This window comes from Hermetia illucens, chromosome 6 (genome assembly GCF_905115235.1).
Source record: "Hermetia illucens chromosome 6, iHerIll2.2.curated.20191125, whole genome shotgun sequence".
Taxonomy (NCBI): domain Eukaryota; kingdom Metazoa; phylum Arthropoda; class Insecta; order Diptera; family Stratiomyidae; genus Hermetia; species Hermetia illucens.
Genome location: NC_051854.1, coordinates 72200321 through 72219519, shown reverse-complemented (window position 1 = coordinate 72219519; position 19199 = coordinate 72200321). Strand labels below are relative to the sequence as shown.

At 41.7% G+C, this 19199-nt stretch overlaps 1 protein-coding gene across 1 annotated transcript in view; it reads left to right on the top strand.

The window, feature by feature from the left end:
• Window positions 1–15065, top strand: part of LOC119660046 — a 70811-nt gene extending 55746 nt beyond the window's left edge. Inside the window, exons 6-11 of the mRNA XM_038068424.1 lie at window positions 4339–4470; window positions 4715–4882; window positions 5350–5539; window positions 12627–12775; window positions 12846–12961; window positions 13204–15065. Of these exons, the coding sequence (XP_037924352.1) occupies window positions 4339–4470; window positions 4715–4882; window positions 5350–5539; window positions 12627–12775; window positions 12846–12961; window positions 13204–15065 (2617 nt within the window). The remainder of the gene's footprint in view (window positions 1–4338; window positions 4471–4714; window positions 4883–5349; window positions 5540–12626; window positions 12776–12845; window positions 12962–13203) is intronic.
• The last annotated feature ends 4134 nt before the right edge of the window (window positions 15066–19199 follow it).

Here is a 19199-nt window from a genome sequence, read left to right as displayed (position 1 = left end):
GATTTTTCAACAAATAGGTGAGCCGAAAATGGGAAACTCCTCCTCCTCCGTATATTTGGAGTCTGACTGGAGACTCGGAAGAACTACTTCAGCCTTCTGGGCCAGGGCGAGAAAAAGACTGCTGCTAGAATGTTGTTCTATAACGTCTACCAGCTGTTGCTTGGTGATTTGAAACGCTTAGACGGCTTCTGGAGAAAAAGCAGCTTCGCACGATTTTCATGCCTTCTTCCAGACAGGAACACGTTAAGGAGGGACTGGTGGTGGGACGGCTCTGGACGGTATTAATTTATGATGTCGAAGAGTTTTTGAGGTCTTTTACCGTTTTAGGTAATGGGAAGTTTGCGATCGCTTATACCTTATCTGGGTGGTATTGAACCCTGTCAGGGGTGATGGAATGGGCCAGAAATTTCACTGACACTGGGATAAATTCACATTTTTAGACGTTGTAAATTAGGGCATGGAGACTTAGTGACCAGATAGAGTGCTGATGAAGGTCTACATTATATCCTGCTTATAGTTATTGAGACTTTTTCCTTGTAACAGCAAGCTTCTGGGGTAGTAAAGGACGCGTCTTTCGGGAGATTGAGGAACTAGTAGTATTGATGTGGTACTGAACATCATACTTGCCTGGGTGAGAGGTACTACAGTCGGTAGTACTGTTGTGCAGCGACTACGTCCAGAAAAATAAACGAAAGAATATTATTCAATAGATTAAAATTTGACTTCACGATCTGAGAGAGGTTGTGGGCTCTATAAGGAATCTATGCTGCATGTGCACCAGTAGCCCTTATTGGCACAAAATTCGGAAACAAATTGTTGGATCTGGTGACGGGACTGACCAAGATCTCCGCCCACTATTCTCTAGAAAATTACACCTCCAGGGAGTTATTTTCTGTACAAGTCAATATGCCCTGCGTTTTTTCCGTTAGCTTTTGAAGCCAGAAAGACTTTAAGAACTCCAGGTCTGCTTTGTCCTTACCCAACTGCCTCATTCTTTACAACAATTTGGGTGGGTTAGTAGTTAGTTAGTACAATGATTTGCTCGCGAATGTCGGTACTTTTCACCTGCAGTTCTTCTTTTTTGGAAATGCTTCCTAAGGTTTTGTGCAAAGCAAAACCTTATTAAAATCGGTTCAAAGTCTGTCTTTCTGTCAATTTGTTAATCCTCGGACTGCTCTCCTCCATTACCCCATGGAACCACCTCTAGATATTACATCATCGAACGGAGTTACCTTACTTTAGTTAGATCTCCTTTCTTCTATGCGCTGTGCCTTTCTGACCTCTACCGCTTTTCGCAGTTTGGAGTTCAACGCACCCGAATGTTCCTGGCAACCGACTATTCTCTGAACAAAATTTTCCGGTGACAGCATTTCACTTAGAGTTTTCCCTAAGTTCCTTCTCTCCTCCATGAACCTAGGGCATTGGAAGAATGCATGTGAAAGGTCCTCCTTGACTCCATCGTATTTTGGTCAATCAGATGAAGCGTCCAATTGAATCCTATGCAGGTATTAACGGTATCCACAATAGCCGGGGAGAGACTGAGGGAGATTGTAATTGATTTTCCCATGGTTTCTCTCCAACCACTCCCTGATGGTAATGATAAAAATGTGAGTGCAATGACCCTTTTTGAAGGGTCCCGTCGCTGTTGCAATCAGTCATAGATCTCTTCTTTTTGGCTTTTTCACTTCTGATAAAGGTGAGTTGGATTTTATGTTATATGTGTTCGCCACCTCGTTTGCAAAGATATCAATCGGTAACATCCCCGATATGATGGCAACCATCATCATCTGAGACGACCCAGTAGACTGTTACTTTGTAGACAACACTATGTGCGTCACATAAAACATGAAGCGTTCCTATCCAAGCTGGGATATATACAACAAGATGGAACCCTCCATCCTGGCTGGAAACAGCCCGGAAATTAACCGCGGACCTTCTACATTCTGCATCATTCTTTTCAGAGCCATACTGGCTGGATGCTTTTTCGCGAATATACTCTATGAGCTGCTTAAAATTGAGCTTTACATCCATCGTCACTTCCAAGTATTTCATGAGCGGTTTGCAAGTGATGATACGACTCCCACTTCTAATGCGAGCGTAATGCCTTTTCCGGCAACTGGTGATGAGGACCTGTTCCCCCTGTTAAGCAAGAATACCGACTCCTGCCGATACATGTCACTGATAATAACCCTCGAGCATGCTCGCTTCGAACAACTCAGCGAACATGTCTCGTCTGGATTTCACAGCGTACTTAAGGTATGACTGTCACATAATCTCTGAAAGGTGTCAGTGCCCCTCTCTTGCTACGGATATTTTAGCCGATGATGGACGTATGGGGCTATCTAGCCAAGCAAGGTACCAGAGAATACTATATAGATGCTTATCAGCGACGTGATAACTCTATATTTCCAACATTGCGTGATATCTCCCTTTTTATATATGGTACAGATAAAGCCTCGCTATGCTCCACCTAGAGCATCACTTGATGAACCGTTTTGTGTAGTTGGTCGCCTCCATATTTCACTAGTTTGGCTGTAAGTCCGACGGCTCCTGGCGGCTTATGATCTTTAAGCCGATGGATTGCACGTTTCTTCCATGCTTGTGGTGGGAGCATTTGTCTGTCGCCTTCAGTTGTTTTGGTTGTTGAGCATTTCATTAAAATGCTAAATGTTTGGCTCCAATATGCCCATTCTGTCGGAAATCAGGTTTCTCTCCTTGCCTTGGCAGGATGTGCATCGAGGTGGATAAGGAAGGTTTCATCTTGTTGACTTGTTGGTAAAACCTCCGCACCTGGTGTAATGCTTCATTGTTCTTCATTCTTCCATTCCGTTGCCAACTTGCATTCATCGTCGGATCAGCCGATACGGCTTTTTTCCAACTCAGCTCAAGTATATTTATGGCGTTTCGATGATAAAGTTTCTCAGGTGATTTTGGAAATCATTTATAAATGTTTCATCTCCAGAATCTCTGTTGGTTGCGATTATTGCGTTATCTGTTCTCGGGTTATAGGTTGGCTGGGCTGTGTTGTGGATGACTTCAGTTACCTAACTATCAGAAGGAATTCTAGGAAGTGTTGCTATTCGAGCCCGGAGCACCATGCCAACGAGATAGTGATCCGAGTCTATATGTTCTGACATTCATCAAGGCTGAGAAGTGGCAGCAGTCAATCAACACATGGTCAATTTGGTTGGAAGTGATCCCATCAAGATAGGCCGACATTTGTTTGTGGACCACTTTCTGCGCAAACCAAGCACTTCCAATGATCATTTCGTGCGACACTGCTAATTGAATAATCCGCAGTCCCAACTTAGCTGTTAAAATCTGCATCAAGACTTATATTGGGACAGGCTAGCTAGCTAGGCAGCATTCCATCTGTACAGAGAGCGCACCTTTCTTGAGAAAATGCCCAAATCGTTATTCTGTTTTCGCTGCCGGGTTCTAAAATCGGTTCAGTTTGAGGCTCCTTTCGTGGCTTCGTAACTACTAACTTTTCGTGAAGGATTGTTAGCCCTACCCAGGCCCCAACCCGGCGAACCATTTGGTACGATTTGTCCCATTTTGAGGAGAGGGAGAATCGTCTCCATCTTTCTCCGTCTGTAGCTTTTCGTTAAGAAAGAACTCTCAGCGAGCATCACGTGGGGGTGGAGATAGGGTTTGGTAGTAGTGCTATTGGTGTTGGTTTAGTAGGTGTTTCCCAGGTTTTACCCTCGATTGTGGGTATCAATCCATGTTTCACCCTTAAATTTACTATATACTACTCTTTAGCCACCAAGGAAACAGGGAAGAAATGTTACGTAGGTACACAAGCCAGACAGGTAAATATGTTGATCAGTGGGGGGATGTAACAGGTCGTACTTTAAGAAAGGACGAGGAATGCATCGCTGTCTATGGTATGGAATCTCGCAGAGTGGTCCTAGATGTCGTATAGAGGAACCACTATGTTTTTTTTCAAATTATTCGGTTGGGTGGTTTCTGAGATTGGTCCTTGAAAATAAGTGATCACTTTCTAATCCATGCACTCTCCACTTTAAAAGTGGCGCAACTTTGCAACTTTGGAAAAAAAACTTTGCATGTATGCTGGCCATCGCGTACACTCAATGTTGAAAGATGTTATGTATTACATGAGGTTCATTCTGTCAACTTTTTCACCAAATTCCGCGTCGACAGATACGATCGTTGGGTGCGTATGACAGACAGATAATGAACCGATTTCAATAAACTTGACTTCCATAAAACCTTTAAGAAGTATTTTTGCGCACATAAAATTGGTCTCAGACTTGAACTAAAAAATGTAAGAAAGACATTGATTGATGTTTCTATCTTTTTGTTTCTTTTCAGATATCAAGAAATACTAAAAATCCCAACGTCGTCGCCTCAATTTTCCACATCATTTGGGCCAATTGTCGACGGATTAGTGATTCCAAACCAACCTTATAAGGTGATGGGACAATATACGGATCTTTTCAGCAGGTTTGTTCCATGCACTTTTTATCTTTTCTCTTACCGAAAATTCAGATTTCAGCACAGTCGTAAGATAGCGCCACTCATAAATTGTAATCGCGGTTAGTCCTTATTCGCTTGTAAAACCGTTCTTACTCCTTTTGCACCCTTCAACCGCCAGACATCCTATTATCTATGAAGTACTATGATAAACGTGTTACCAGAGGAAAAACTTTTTCAGCACCTAATAATTCATTTTTTCTTCCCCGTGCAGATATGATTTATTGTTTGGTGTTACCGAAGTGGAATCGTATCATACATTAAATGCATTAGCACTCGAGGAGGGCTTGCGTGAAAATGAGCGCGACAATTTATTGCGATTTTATATGCAGAACCGCTTCGAGATTCGTCCAGATTTGGCACTCGCTGCAACACTACAGAAGTAAGTATGCGAAGGAGCTCCGATAAGCTCCGTGGGGAAATATTATAGAAATTGTACATTTTGGCAGGTAGTCCATGCCAAGAAATGGTTGTTTCGCTCGAATCAGATAGAGCAATTTTATGTCAGGACAATGCTTTGTTGAGTGACTGATTTTGTGATTTCTCATAACATAACATATGGCGATATCTTTATCGAGATTTAGTTGGTGGCTTTACTTCAGTCATTAGCAAAAACAAAGATTTATTTTATGTACACTGGGGCGTAAAATCTAGAAATAGATTGCTTTCAAAACCTGCAACTCTGAGTAGAACTTTTCAAAACGTCAGTACGCCTTCAGGTAAGGACTACCTCCAAAATATAAATTTCCATAAAACAGCCAAACTTTCTAACTAGGGAGCGATCTAGGTCTTCCCTGCTTTCATCACATAATGAAACGTTTATTCTCCCATTTGTTTGTTTGCACACAGGTACACGGACATTTACAACAATCCGGTGAAAGCATCTAGTCATGAACACCGCGATGTTGTCCTGGACATCCTTTCAGATGCTCGAGTGGTAGCACCTGTAATTCAAACTGGCATTTTTCATGCAAAAGTGAATCCTCGTACCTACATGTACGTTTTTGGACATAATAGTGAAGCTGGAGCTTATTCCACGGTAAGCACTCGTCGTAGGTATGAACGTCATGTAGGTGTAGACACAAATGTTCAGGACAACATATAAACGATATGTTTGCAGCACATGAAAAATAGTATAAATCATTTTAGTTTTATGTAACCTAAACACAAAGATAAGGATGTTATTAACGTATGGGTTGTAGCTAAGATTTATTCCAAAGCATAGGAGTTTCTCTCTTGTGCGGGTATTCTATTGACAAAAGTGTTGCATCCTGTATTATACAGTGAAATCCACTTTTGCACCTAGCTTTACTGGGAATCTCTGATAATTAACTATGGTGTTATGTTTGTTCTGTCATACTACATGTGTTACACATTTGAATGAAAGGGCTCTTGTATAACATCCTGTTTGTAATATGAACCATTTGGAGAAAAGTAGGTTCTTCCTGTTTTCATATGTTCACCTCTATAAATAATCATTTCACTATTATGAAGTTCGTTCGTTATGTGTACGCAGTAGTTACTTTGAAACTATAAAAGGAGTCAGGGAAAATTTGCAGTCCAATATGGAATAACAAAGGGCGAATTTATTTTATGCGGTTTGGAACTTATTCCAAATTTTCAGTACGGTTGTCGGAAGCTGGGCGCTTCAGGTACAAAAGTTTTGTGTTCACCTTGTGTGAGGAATACCATATTCACGTTTTCCCATTCCAAATCAAAATATTCCTTGATATACATATGTATTTCCAAACTCCAACTGCGCCGTTCATATGAGCTCACTTTATATTGTTGATGACGTCATACACGTCTTAGAATGCGATAAATTCACGTCTAATACACAACTTTGACATTACGTTACTTTGTCAATAATAGTTAGATTTATGTCAAATTTTCCATTATAAGGGGGGAGGTTATCGGGTAAATTTCTAAAACATGGTAATATGCTATTATTATCTTTATTTAAGCAGGTATCGAAATGATGTGTATTTAGAGGTCTAGATTTCGTACGGATGCACTATTGTGAGGTTTTACAGATTTTTCTTTTGGCTAGGTTCTGAAAACGAAACCTATTACATTTCTGGGGCACACGTTTTGAGTCCCCACTACCCTATTTTTCAGCGGGTATCAAAAATATCATCAGTTTAGAAAAGTGCTTACTAATTGAGCCCTTTTATTGGATACCACACACGACCATATTCTGTGAAAAAAAAATACACCCCCCTTACACATGTATGGGGAACTTCCCCCTTCTTAAACTCAACAGAAAATCGCGCTAATTGCTGTACGTAAAGGAATTCACAGACAACGTGTTCTCAACAAATTTTATGACAATTAATAATAATCGTTGGCACAACAATCCATATTAGATAAGGGTCTTGAAGTGTGTTAGAGCACTTCATTCAAGACTGTAACGGTACACTATAATACACCGTAGGTGGCAATGTGGTTAGCATCGCGCTCACCCGAGGATATTACGCTGATTTGACTGAGGCACTCATTCACAGCTGAGTCGACTTGTATCCGACGTCAAATTACTATACAAATTCCACTGTCACCAGTGAGATTTAAACCGCGACCTTCAGTACGACAGCCTTGTGCTTTAACCAACTGATTTAGCCATTTCCGAGTAAATCGGGTGTGACAGGCAGACGGACAGAGGGACGGACAGACATCGAATTGGATTTTGCTTCAAACAAAACCTTAAAAATAGCGTGTCAGCGAATTGAACATCATATAGTCATAAAGCCAGTTTATGAACTCTGTTGGAAAGATTGAAGCAGTATGCCGCAGTTTGGGTTTTAACGGGTGGGGTTTTCTTAGCACATGGATTGATTTTGTGACCACGAGCAAAGCGTCGTTGTGGCCAATAACAAGGATGGCGGTCTATACTAAGTGCATGGCATACACAAATCTTTTCCAAACTAAGGAGGAAGGCCTCTCCTTTAAACACTACCTTGCCGTAGTTTGGGAGCCTGCGGTAGTTTACTACTACACTAGGGGTATCCAAAAACATGTAAAAATGGAAGCAAATGATTCTAACTCCCCAAGTGATAAGAAATTACAGACTTCGAACCAACCCGCGACTGATAAATCAGATCATGGTCGAGGCATGGATGTTTGAGGCTTCACCAGATTCAGATTCCCCCACGGAGAAATCTATTTTAGACAGGCTCTCCATTTCAGCGAAAAACCGGAAAGGATAGTAAAGTAACTCCCTTAATGAAAGGAACTGGAAACCTGACTACGGAGAAGGAGCTAGAGGCTTTTCTGTCAAAACTTTCTCCTCCTCCTTTATCAGGAAAAGTGGAAGAAAGGGAAGCTGGTGCTGTCGACGCAACTGGACAAATTCCGGTTTTTGAAAACAGTTCCATGCACCTTAGACACCGTGAACTTGGGACGGCTTCCAGCAAACGACAAGGAAAATCACTGCGAAAGAAAGTGAACTTCCTTGAGAATGAGGTGCTGTTATACTGCCATACCTAGAGCTGTTAACCATGGTGAAATCCACCTTGAACGCAGCAAACTTTTCAGTTAACCGCTGTTTTCATATGAGAATACATTTATTTCTACGGATATAAAGGTAAGTCAGATCAAGAAATGCAATGTAAAGAAGGCGAGGTTTCTTGCAGTATTTCTCCATGAATAACTGTGTAGCCTGTATTGCATCAGTAGTTCCATAATTCTTGACAAATCCGGCTTTATACACTGTTATTTGATTTATCGAATACGGTTGCAAGAAATTTGTTCAGAAATCACCATGGCATGGGACAGCAACCGGATCGGACGGAAATTTGAACATTCTGCTGAACTATCTTTCTTCTTCCATATTGGTATTTTCTTGCCAGTTAGATGGGGTTCTACCTTCCTTAATAACTTGATTGAAGGGCTCACTGAGCCGCAGTGTTAGATCACAGCTCTTCGCTTTCCATAGCTCAGATGTGATATCGTCAGGTCCTGGGGCTTTCCCCGATTTCATTCGTTCATTTTAATATCGCAATATGCTCGAACTATTCCCTCCGTTTATCTGCGGCGGCCAGCCGCCATTTCGAGTGTTCAGTTTATCGTAAAGACCTTTATAATGGTCTGGTAAATTTTCCAATTAGACAACTAGTCAATCGGTTTGTAACAGAAATATACGGAAATATACAACAGTTCAATCGCATTTGCTTCCGAATTTAAAGAAATGGTATAGTTGAATTTTCCGAATAATACCACAAAAAATTAAGGATTAACTGTCAAAACTATTATTTCTTTGGGGTCATAGTCAACCAACTCTTTCCAGAGGATTCACAATTGAGTGAATTCGTCGCGCGCTCGCTACAGTACAGTACTGTACGCATTAGCTTTCGCACTGCATCCTTTAGCAGGCGCAACTATTCGGTGATATTAAGGTTTCACCTAATGTTGAGTACAGAGTCGCTGGGGTGTCTCAGCTTTTCCCCATATATCGGCTCCACGAACCATGCAGCAAATTACCCGCAATTCCGCAGGCCGTGTTGGACGAGTGGCATTTTTTGCGACCAAGAAGGGTCGTTTTGGGTGTAGGGGCTTGCATTTTCCTATGTCATCTCCTGGACATTTTATTGGACTGCGGATGTTGGGCGTTTGTCCGGTGGCGTTTGGAGTCCAGAAGTGCGCCCAATTGTGTGAAAAGGGAGGGATCGGGCTACATACCCCGGTAGGTGATTATAACTATCGGCAGCCTCAATCCAGGACCATGTGAATCTAACCTCTGCGGCTGCCAGAAAATCGATAATGTCGTTTCTCAAGACACGTGTTGAATGTCGGAAGTGTACTGGCTAATAAAGCTCCAGTGCCGAAGTTCTCGAGAGGCACAGCACAGGTAAGTGCCGTAGTTCCGTTGAGTGGGGTTCGGTTGCACCTTCTGATGAAGGGCAGCACCTACGGCGATGTATGAGGCATCAACGTATAACAAACGAAATGTCAGAAGTGGGGTAGTGTCCACAAAGAAGCTGCTTCATGGTCTTACCAGAAAATTCCGTCTTAAATTATTTCGACTCTTTTAGAAAGGATGGGCTTCTATGTTCCTTGGGCAGAATATTACTCAGTCTCACAGACTTACTGGTGCTTTTAATGTTCGGTCAGGTCTGCTTCTTGGCAATCGTGATAGTCGACTTGCCTTTGTTAGCCTGTTAGTATTTATGCTTATACTAAATTTTTTAGGACCTGTCTGATTAACTTCCTGATGTTAGACTGATCTTCACTTAGCCAACGTAGCCATGTTTTGAATGCTTTCACCAAACCATGGCTGTTTTTAATGCTTTTACCAAAGCTCCGAGCTTTGACTCTTGCTAATGCCAATTTTACCATTTTAATCACCGAAGAGTTTGTTTTTAATAACTTGACTAAAATTTCCCGAGTTGATACTCCTCCTTTCATTTGCATTGCATGCTATCAACAGGTTTACGCAGTCAGATATTGATCAAAGAGATAAAAAATTCGCAAAAATGGACTTTTATAAAAACTAATATATTTTTCAGTTATTTCAAAGTAATGCCAATTATAAGACATCTGTCATAGGGACAAGAAAAATATATTTAAAATTCTAAACTGTGCGATTTATAGGTCATTGAAACGTTCCAGTTCTACTTGGCAAAATGAACATTTGGTGCACACCGACAGATTATGTGAATAATAAAGTCAAAGAGAGAGTTACCTCTTTTGTCCCAAAGCCTTCTTCGCTGCAATAATGGACGTCATAGATTGAGGCGAAATAAGCGGACAAGCTATACATTCTCCTCGCACCTGTCGTTGTTTTATTAAGCTACAGTCCATATCTTGGTCTACGAGTAATCCAGGGAAAATATCCACCCTTACAATCAAGAAACAAATGGTAGAGATGACTCAGAGCCGTTCATAGTACAAAACCCATACTTATCTGGCTATGAAAAATGTCAACCAGCGTGGGACGACGAATACTTCGTTGGTTGCACTTTGATGCTTATGATTTATTTGAGAGGTCTGCAGTTATGTTTAACAATAGCCAGCATGGATGTTTAATCATCATCATCAACGGCGCAATAACCGGTATTCGGTCTAAGCCTGCCTTAATAAGGAACTCTACATATCCCGCTTTTGTGACGAGGTCCACCAACTCGATATCCCTAACAAGCTGCTGAGGCAAGATCATTTTCTTGTACAGCTTGTGCAAGCTGAAATAGGCTCTGTTTTCGTTAGGCATTGATTCGCTGACGCACACCTTGACCATAAGTTGGTGAACCACTTGGTGTAATTGGTCGCCTCTATATTTACCCAATTCGAATGTATTTCCATCGGTTCCTGGTGACTTATGATTTTTATGGCAATTAATTGCACAGGCTGTTTCTTCTATGTATACTCGGTGATGGCAGTGTTTGTTCATCGTCTTCAGTTGGCGAGAACTTCAACTTGCTCATCTTCTGGTTGTTGAGCAGATCATCAAACACTTACATCACTCCCATATGCCCATTCTGTCGGAAATAAAATTTTCCTTTCTGTCTGCGCAGGATGAACATCGAGGTGTATAAGGCTCCATCCAGCTGACTTGTTGGTAAAACTTGCGCGCCTGGGTATTTTTTTAGTTCGCAGACTTCTTGGTTCTCCCAGGCTTTTTCCGTCTGTGAAGTCCCTTCACCGCTCGACGGAGTTCATGATAAGTCTTTGCCCGTGCCCGCTTTCTTTTTTAGTACAACATTACTCGGTATGCAGCATTCTAGCCTTCCACTGCCAGCTTATGTTGATTATCGAACCAGTCATTCAGACTATTTTTGCGACTGCGACCAATTGGCCGTATAAATGATAACGTTCTTTAAGTAATTATGAAGTTCATTTGTCGATACTTTGTCTCCAGGACCTCTTATGACGGCTGTTATTGCGAAATCCATTTCCCTCTTATAGGTATGGATGGCTTCAGTGTTAACTCTCACCTGATTGTCAGAGGGGATTCTAGGTGATGTTGTTATTCGAGCCGGAACACCATGCCAACAAGGTACTGATCCGAGTCGATGCTGGTTCCCCTGATATTCATCAAAGCTGAAAGTTGATGGCGTTCAATCAACACGTGGTCAATTTGGTTAAAAGCGGTCCCGTCTACAGAGGCCAGCATGAAATGGTTGTTGGAAGTACCTAGATTGCGCGGAAAGCGGTCCACAAACGCGCAATCCAGTTACTTCCAACAACCATTTCTTGTGACACTGCTAATTGAATAATCCGCAGTCCTTTATCATTGGTATCCTTATATTAGCTATGGTAGCCAACGTATTGCCTGAATACGAAATCCGTCGCTATTTAACTGTTAAAATCCCCACGTATAGGTTTGATACCATACCTGGGAGAAGCTTCGAGGGTTCGTTCTACTGCCTCGTAGAAGGTATCCTTTTCCGACTCTGCAGTCTCCCCTGTAGAGGCGTAAACGTTAATGACTTACTCCGAGCACATGATTTACTGGATGACCACTGTAATATATGATATAGTGTCCTTCTCCAACGCACCTCTTATAAAGCTGTTACATCAGCCTCATATTGGGACAGGGTCTTGACTAGCTGCTGGGGAGCGTTCGATCTGTACAGGGAGTGCACTTTCCATGAGAAAATGCGCAAATTGTTAGCCCGTTTTCGTTGTTGGGTTCGTCATTTTAATACCCGTCCAGTCCGAGGCTCCTTTCGTGGCTTCGTTACAAGTTGTTTTCCGTATAGGGTTGTCAGCCCTACCCAACCCCCAACCTGGAGGACCAGTGGGTACAATTTGTCCCGTTTTTAGACACCGCAAACTCGCCTTCATTATTCTTCGTCTGCAGCTTTTCATTAAGAAAGAGCTGCCAGCGGTCACCACGTGGAGTTGTTAGTGTTGGTTCAGCAGGCATTTCCCGGGTTTTATGCTCCGTTATGGGTACCAATCCACGTTCCGCCCTGGGATTTATATTACGTTTTCACCCTATACTATCCTTTTGTTATAGTCCTTGTAATTAGCTGGGCAGACCTCAAAACTATGGCGGCTATAGTCAAATTATTCCTAACGCTCTTTGTAATATTATTAAATATTGCATTATTTATGTGTTATGGTCGTTCCTTTTGTTTTTCAAAATAAGATATTTATCTCAGCTAAATATTATGAATCTTTATTCAAAGGTCCCTCACAGTATTGTTGGCGAGGAATTGGCTTTTGTTTTCGGAGCACCACTGGCTCCAGCTGGCCCGTTTCACTTACGCTATAGCACATCAGAAAGATTACTCTCGGAAGCAGTCATGCTATATTGGAGTAATTTTGCCAAAACTGGGTAAGTTTCTTATTAGAAACGACGAATTGGCAATTATTAAACCATTCTAATCATCCACATCTTCGACTAGAAACCCCAAAGCACCTTGGAAAGACACCTTCATCAACCTCCACCCGCTAGAATGGGAGCGATATGACATCGACTGGTCTGAATTCAATACAAGAAATCAATGCTACGTCAACATAGGTAAGTAATACCTATCAATCACGTCAATTATGATGAAAAAATATGGAAATAATTTGACGGAGATTGAGTGACCAACCTGTGGCGCGGCAGGATTCGAATGCTGCGAATCCTGCCGCGCCACCAACCTTCTCAGTCGAAAGGATTAAATCAACATTAATTTCATTTCCTGTCAATAACATGCAATTAATTGGTAATTGGAGAGCTTGTTGTGCTGACAGTAACGATTCAATTTTCATTTCCAGGGATACCTCCGTCAATAGGATACAAATATCGTGATATATACATGAGTTTTTGGAACAAGCAACTACCTGATGAGCTGAGGCAAATTTCAGCTATTCAGCCACCACCATTCGTTCATTACTATCCACCAAATCCGGCACAAAACCCCCGACAAGGTACTTCAGTGGATCATATCATAACCGGACATATGAATAAGTATCCGGCTAAAAGCGTGCAATCTACCGAAGATCCTTTGCGCACTTTGAAATTCCTCCTGAAGGATCCCCTAGATACAGCCGGCATGTATAATGCTCAGCCTACCAACGGTGGTTCTACCGACGAACCGAAAATCAATTTGTTCGAAAAGCATGAACAGGAAGAAGATGAAATCATGAAATCTGAAAGTACAGTTCATATCCTCGTTGGATTAGTTATAGTGTTCCTGGCTATCAATGCGATTATCGTTTCAATATATTTGATTAAGAAACGGAAGAAAGGAAATCGAATCACCCGAAAATTGGGCATTTTAACCTATGACGGCACGAATGACGATGACCTGAAGCGAACTAAACGTAATGATGGGGACGACAGCTACATCCTGGATATTGTTAGAAAATCGAATACATATGAGCCAGTGAAAACTTCCTCCTGCTCGCCTATAAACGGATACAAAATTACTCGACAGCTCAGTTCAAGTACAGTAGATACGCACGTTAAGGTTAATGACTGGATATCCCAGGAAATTGCAAAATATAGTCCGAAAAGTGGAAAACGCTCATCACCGTCATTTTCAGTTCGAGCTAGAAGTTTTCTCATAAAGCCTAGAAAAATAAGTGTTGCCATAGATGCAACGCCTCAAGCGAGAAGTCGGAGCATTTTGAGGCAGGAACCTATTGAAGTGACGAAACTGAAGGCTCCAGATAGTCCTGTGCGGAATATTATAGTTTGTCAAGAAGTCGAAGTTGACGCCGATCTTATCAACCCCAATGAAGCGGATGATTCCATAGTGGGGTTGAATAGAAGAACATCCACTTATTCAATACCAGAATATCCAAGGGTACATAAAATTGATCATAAGCATTCGCAATCTGATCCGGTGGAAATGTATTACACAGTTCATAGAAACGACGAAGAAATCACCAGCTTTGTAGAGGAGACAGAGGACAAAGATGTGAACGTTACAAGCTGTGATTCTGCAATTGAAAAAGACCCATTGACACCCGAAGAGCAGCTCCAGAATATTAAAAGAAGAAATTTCCCAAAAGTTCTGCCTGACTATCCTGACTCGGAGGAGGAGTATGCGATGGCTATGTCTGTGAAAAGAAGATCTCTACCACCACAACACTTCAGTTTTCTAGGACAACTAAACAAAGTTCCACCAACTCCACCGCCGCGCACCATATCCACACTAGGAAGGTACCCATCAAAGCGGCGCGATAGCAATAGCATTACAACTTCACCTGTCATGCTGGCTGAAGACTGTCCTGAGGAGGAAGAACCTGAAATAACAGCGAACACATTAATTGTAGGACCCCTCGTTCCAAAAAGCTCGGAGAGTCTTTACTGCACTGTTCGGGGGAAGAAACAATTAAGTAACGAAAAATCTGAAGAAAAACCCGTGAAGGCATCCGGGATAAAGCCACCAGCAAACACTTCGTCTTTTGCCCCGCAGCGATCTTCTAGCAAAACAAATATACCTCGAACTCATCACGATAGTCATTCGCGAATACCACAGTTGAAAACCTTTCCCACATCTGGCTCTGCACCTGGGGAGAGTGAGAGAGAGAAATCAACACCAGAATCCATATCATCTGCATCAGATACCAATTCCAGCACCGGCACAGTCAAAACAGAGTTAAAAGCTAGTGACATGAAAAAGATATAAGTTTGCATTTTCGAAATAGAGTTTAGCTGTAATATATTATACATAAGTTATTTTTTATAGATCCGACAAACAGACTTTATTTGTCTACTAGGACTACCACTGCATAAGATTTCGTAAAAAGGAAACCTTGTTTATTTGTTTTGGAAGTTAATATTCTTATTTACCTTAAATTCGATACGAAATCTTTCTATGATGAAAAAGGATGTAGCTATAGAAACTAGGGACTGTAATTCATACTTTTGCGAGGTTTCAAGCTCAAGGGTAATTGAAATGTTTTCATGTTTTATTGGATATACAAATATTCTGAATATCGCCTTGGGATGTACTCCAAAGGCATCAACATATACAATTATGTCTTCATGACCAGAGCCTTAAATTTCAACTGAATCCCGCACATCTTTTCTTTTCTCATGAAAACAGCATTGTTCATGTCTCGGTTCTGACCTGAATTTCTGGAAAATCAAAATCCCTTAGTAGCCATTTTCCTTACAATTTCTCAACACCTCATGTGAGTACATAAAAAATTCATTACCATTAAATGACGTGCGAAATTATTTTCTTAGACTTGATTTCCTGGGGGAACTACGCATTGCTTTCCAGAACCACCTGAAGCAAAACTTACGGCCATTGTCCTTTCTACAGTGAAAAGCAATTACACAGTCTCAAGAAATATACATGTTGACAATAGTATTCTTTCAACAGGACTCCCAGTTAACAATATGAAAGATGACTTGCATAACGAGCCAGCCTCCACTAACTAAAGGAATGTCTTCTGATGGTCTACTAGCCATTATGTTAGTTTGCTTTGAAAACGGCACGTGGATGCTCCATTTTCTACGGTATATAATAATGAACGCACAAAAGACGATGCACACTTTTATTATTGCTCCTCTTTACACGCCTTCCGTCATCTGGAAGTTCTCAAAAGAAACTCTAAAGAAAATTATGCTGTGCAAGATGAAGCGTAAAGTATATACCCCGTGTGCGCCCCATGAGGCACAAAGCCTTCCTTGACTATGCTTGAGAGTCAGGCTATTGTTATTCATTTTCAATTTATTATGCCAGGACTTTGTACTTACTGAAACCTTTAATGGCTTTAACAAATTTAGTTTAAAAATACAACTCAGTCTATAGCAAAGAACAAATACTTTCAACTTAATTTCTTTCTAAAGATATTTGCTGAAGAAGAGAAGTGGAATGGCACTGCAAATAAAACTACCGGCCAAAAAACACCCCCAATTCAATTCAAGCACACTAACCTTGACGTAATTAATATGTTGAAACAAATTAACAAGTAATCTTTTCGTTACAACTGACCCACTAACCCACTACTATGTTACTCCTACTGCCAAACGTTGGGATGCATGCAGCAGGTCTAACTTTAATTCTTCGGATCTGGTCACTTACAAACTATTTTCTATCTGAATCCTATCGGGGCACCTTTACGGAATTTGATGCATCTTGAATGCTTTGTATTTTCGCACTATTCGACGATTTCTGCTGGAACTTCTTTCACCTGGCCAAGGCGAGGCAAGGTGAGGCACTGCCTATCATCGTCTTGACTGGAGCCGAAAGCAGTCCTTCTTCGCCTTCAACAACGTCATTTTTTAACGCTTATCTAAATCTCGTATCACACCACTAACATCGAATGCGTCTTTAATTTCTCTAGTTATGGCCAGAGGAGAAAATTGACGCGTTTCTGATAAACTCTCGAACTTCGCCCAATAAAGAGATTCAAAGTGGCTTCCAACCCTCCACTCGCTGACCAGATTTGTTCATTAATTGATATCATCCTAACTCAAAGGCTAAGTTATTCCCTTGATATTCTTTCAACATTACACGTGGCAGTTTTCTATTCCTTTTCTATGCGACAGTGGCAACAAAACGCTGGAAATTGACCAGAACATCGTCACATCAACATCAGGGCGACGTTTGACTACCACCTTCCGGAAGACAAGCTTTAGACTTTCTGAAGGTGAGACCAGCTTATAATGTGTATCAACTCCGCTCGGATGAACATATTTATGGCTTAATCGGCTCCGGTCTCGACCCCGGTATCGTCCAGGGAATGGCATTCTGTCCAAACTGTCCCCAGTCGAGAGATATGTTCATCTGACACCCAACAAACCCAGCTGGCAGATCATCATAAAAACTCCTTGCTGAATTGAAAATTTCCGATAAGGAGCCCTCGCAGCTCCTCAGGTTGATGCGTGCTCACAGGAACCATCATCACTAACACGATACTGTTACCAAAAGATGCTAATGACCTCCAACTTTTATTAGCAGGCAATTCCTGAATAAAAGCTCATTTCCATGAATCCTTCCGTTCACATCATTAGTAGCGACAACCAGATCTTATAACCGCTGCCTCATCACACGTCGGCTCACTAGCGAAAGAGTTAACAGCAATACGATCCTACATGGCCCATGATTTTAGTAAATAACCAGTTGATTCACATCGAATTTCTAGCTACAGTCAGCTGCGAAGACAGTCATCAGTAGGAGATGACTTCTGTTCCAGAATCCCATTCACCGTTCAGTCAATGCCTTGCTGTCACGTTCGGCCTGCAGAAAATGACACCTTTCTTGGGGCTGCGGCGTCCGTACACGTGACCATTCATCGCTGCAGCTGCGCAACCAGTTCTCGCAGCTCAGTCCCTGTAGCACATCATGACCATCTCCTGCGGGCTTATGTTCTTCGGACCACATTTTCGTAACTCCACAATCCACATCCCCAAAATTGGTGGCAAACGGCAATTTTTTTTTCTTTTCTAATGCAAGTGAAGTTACACATCAACACAAGAAACTACTCCTTCAGTAGCAGCCAGGCAGTATACCTCGACCACAGCACCTCACAGAAACCATAATGCTTCCATTGCGCAAGATCCAAGCCATTGAAAATTTTCCGAAGCAAAAAAAGGCGGATCGATTTTGATTGAATTCCAGGAGTGTTCAACTTTGACACCCACTGCATTGTAAAGGTCACAGACATATATGAGCCCCATGAATGCATAGCATAGACCCACGACGCAGAAGTCGCATTCTAAAGCTTAACGTTTCGTTTTTCGAGAAGAAGCTATTAAACTAGGGGAAATACTTCAGTGCCTAAGACCAAATGAAAATGATCACATAAGGCCCCATTTAGAGAGGCTGTTCAATCGGACTACGCCTTCCAACAACAAATTAATTTCAACTACATGCAGGGATAGACAACAAGTTGTCATCGGCAAATGATCACTAACTACACCACCTTATTGGAGACCCCAAAGTATCCCGATGTCCACCGTCTCCATCAGTTTTGTTGAGATTCAGGCAGTAAACCGCCACACAAAACCGAGAGTCGCGAGCTTTAATCCCTCTGGACCCTCAGCTCAGCTCAGTTTTGTTTAAAACAATGTATTACGTGCCACGTACTAATGTGACAAACGCACATTCAAATGCCTTTTTCAAAGAAATATACAAAATCTTTCATTCCAAGAAGCTGAAGCTTGACAGCTTGAATCCCCAGCAATGAGAACAAAAAGAAGTTCGCTGGAGCCCCGGAATCGTTACCACCACTATTTTGGCCAGCAACTCTGAAACAATGAGCGCGGGGTGGTGTCATGGTGCAACATCGAATTGTTCCAATTTTTTCTTCGTGCAAGTCGAACATGTTGTGTAATCGTTTTGATTGTTTATCCTTATGGTACAAATTCACAACACCTTTTCGGCCAAAGAACACAATGATCATCGTCTCCACTCGCTGCTCTGACGCTTTGATTTAGAATGATACAAAAATCTACATCTCGTTCCCTGTCATCACTCTGCCAAAAAAAATTGAATCCCTTCATGAAATTTGTACCACTTCAATAACCGATGCTTCATCATCTCTCTCGTTAGGACTTTCGAAGATTTTCAGTTGAAATACGATTAACGATTTTGGATATCCTGCACTCCTCTTCATTCATCCGAACCCTCCATTTGCGGTAGTTGACGGACTCCCGACCTTCCAGAAATCTCTTGTGCCACATAAAAGTTTTCCACTGTTGCCGTAGGTTTTCCGAAGCATTTCGAAAGTCTACAACCTTTTTTTCCTAGTTTCCCACATAATTTGATTGCACAATGTTGCTCCAAAATCTGGTTCATTCTCGGCGA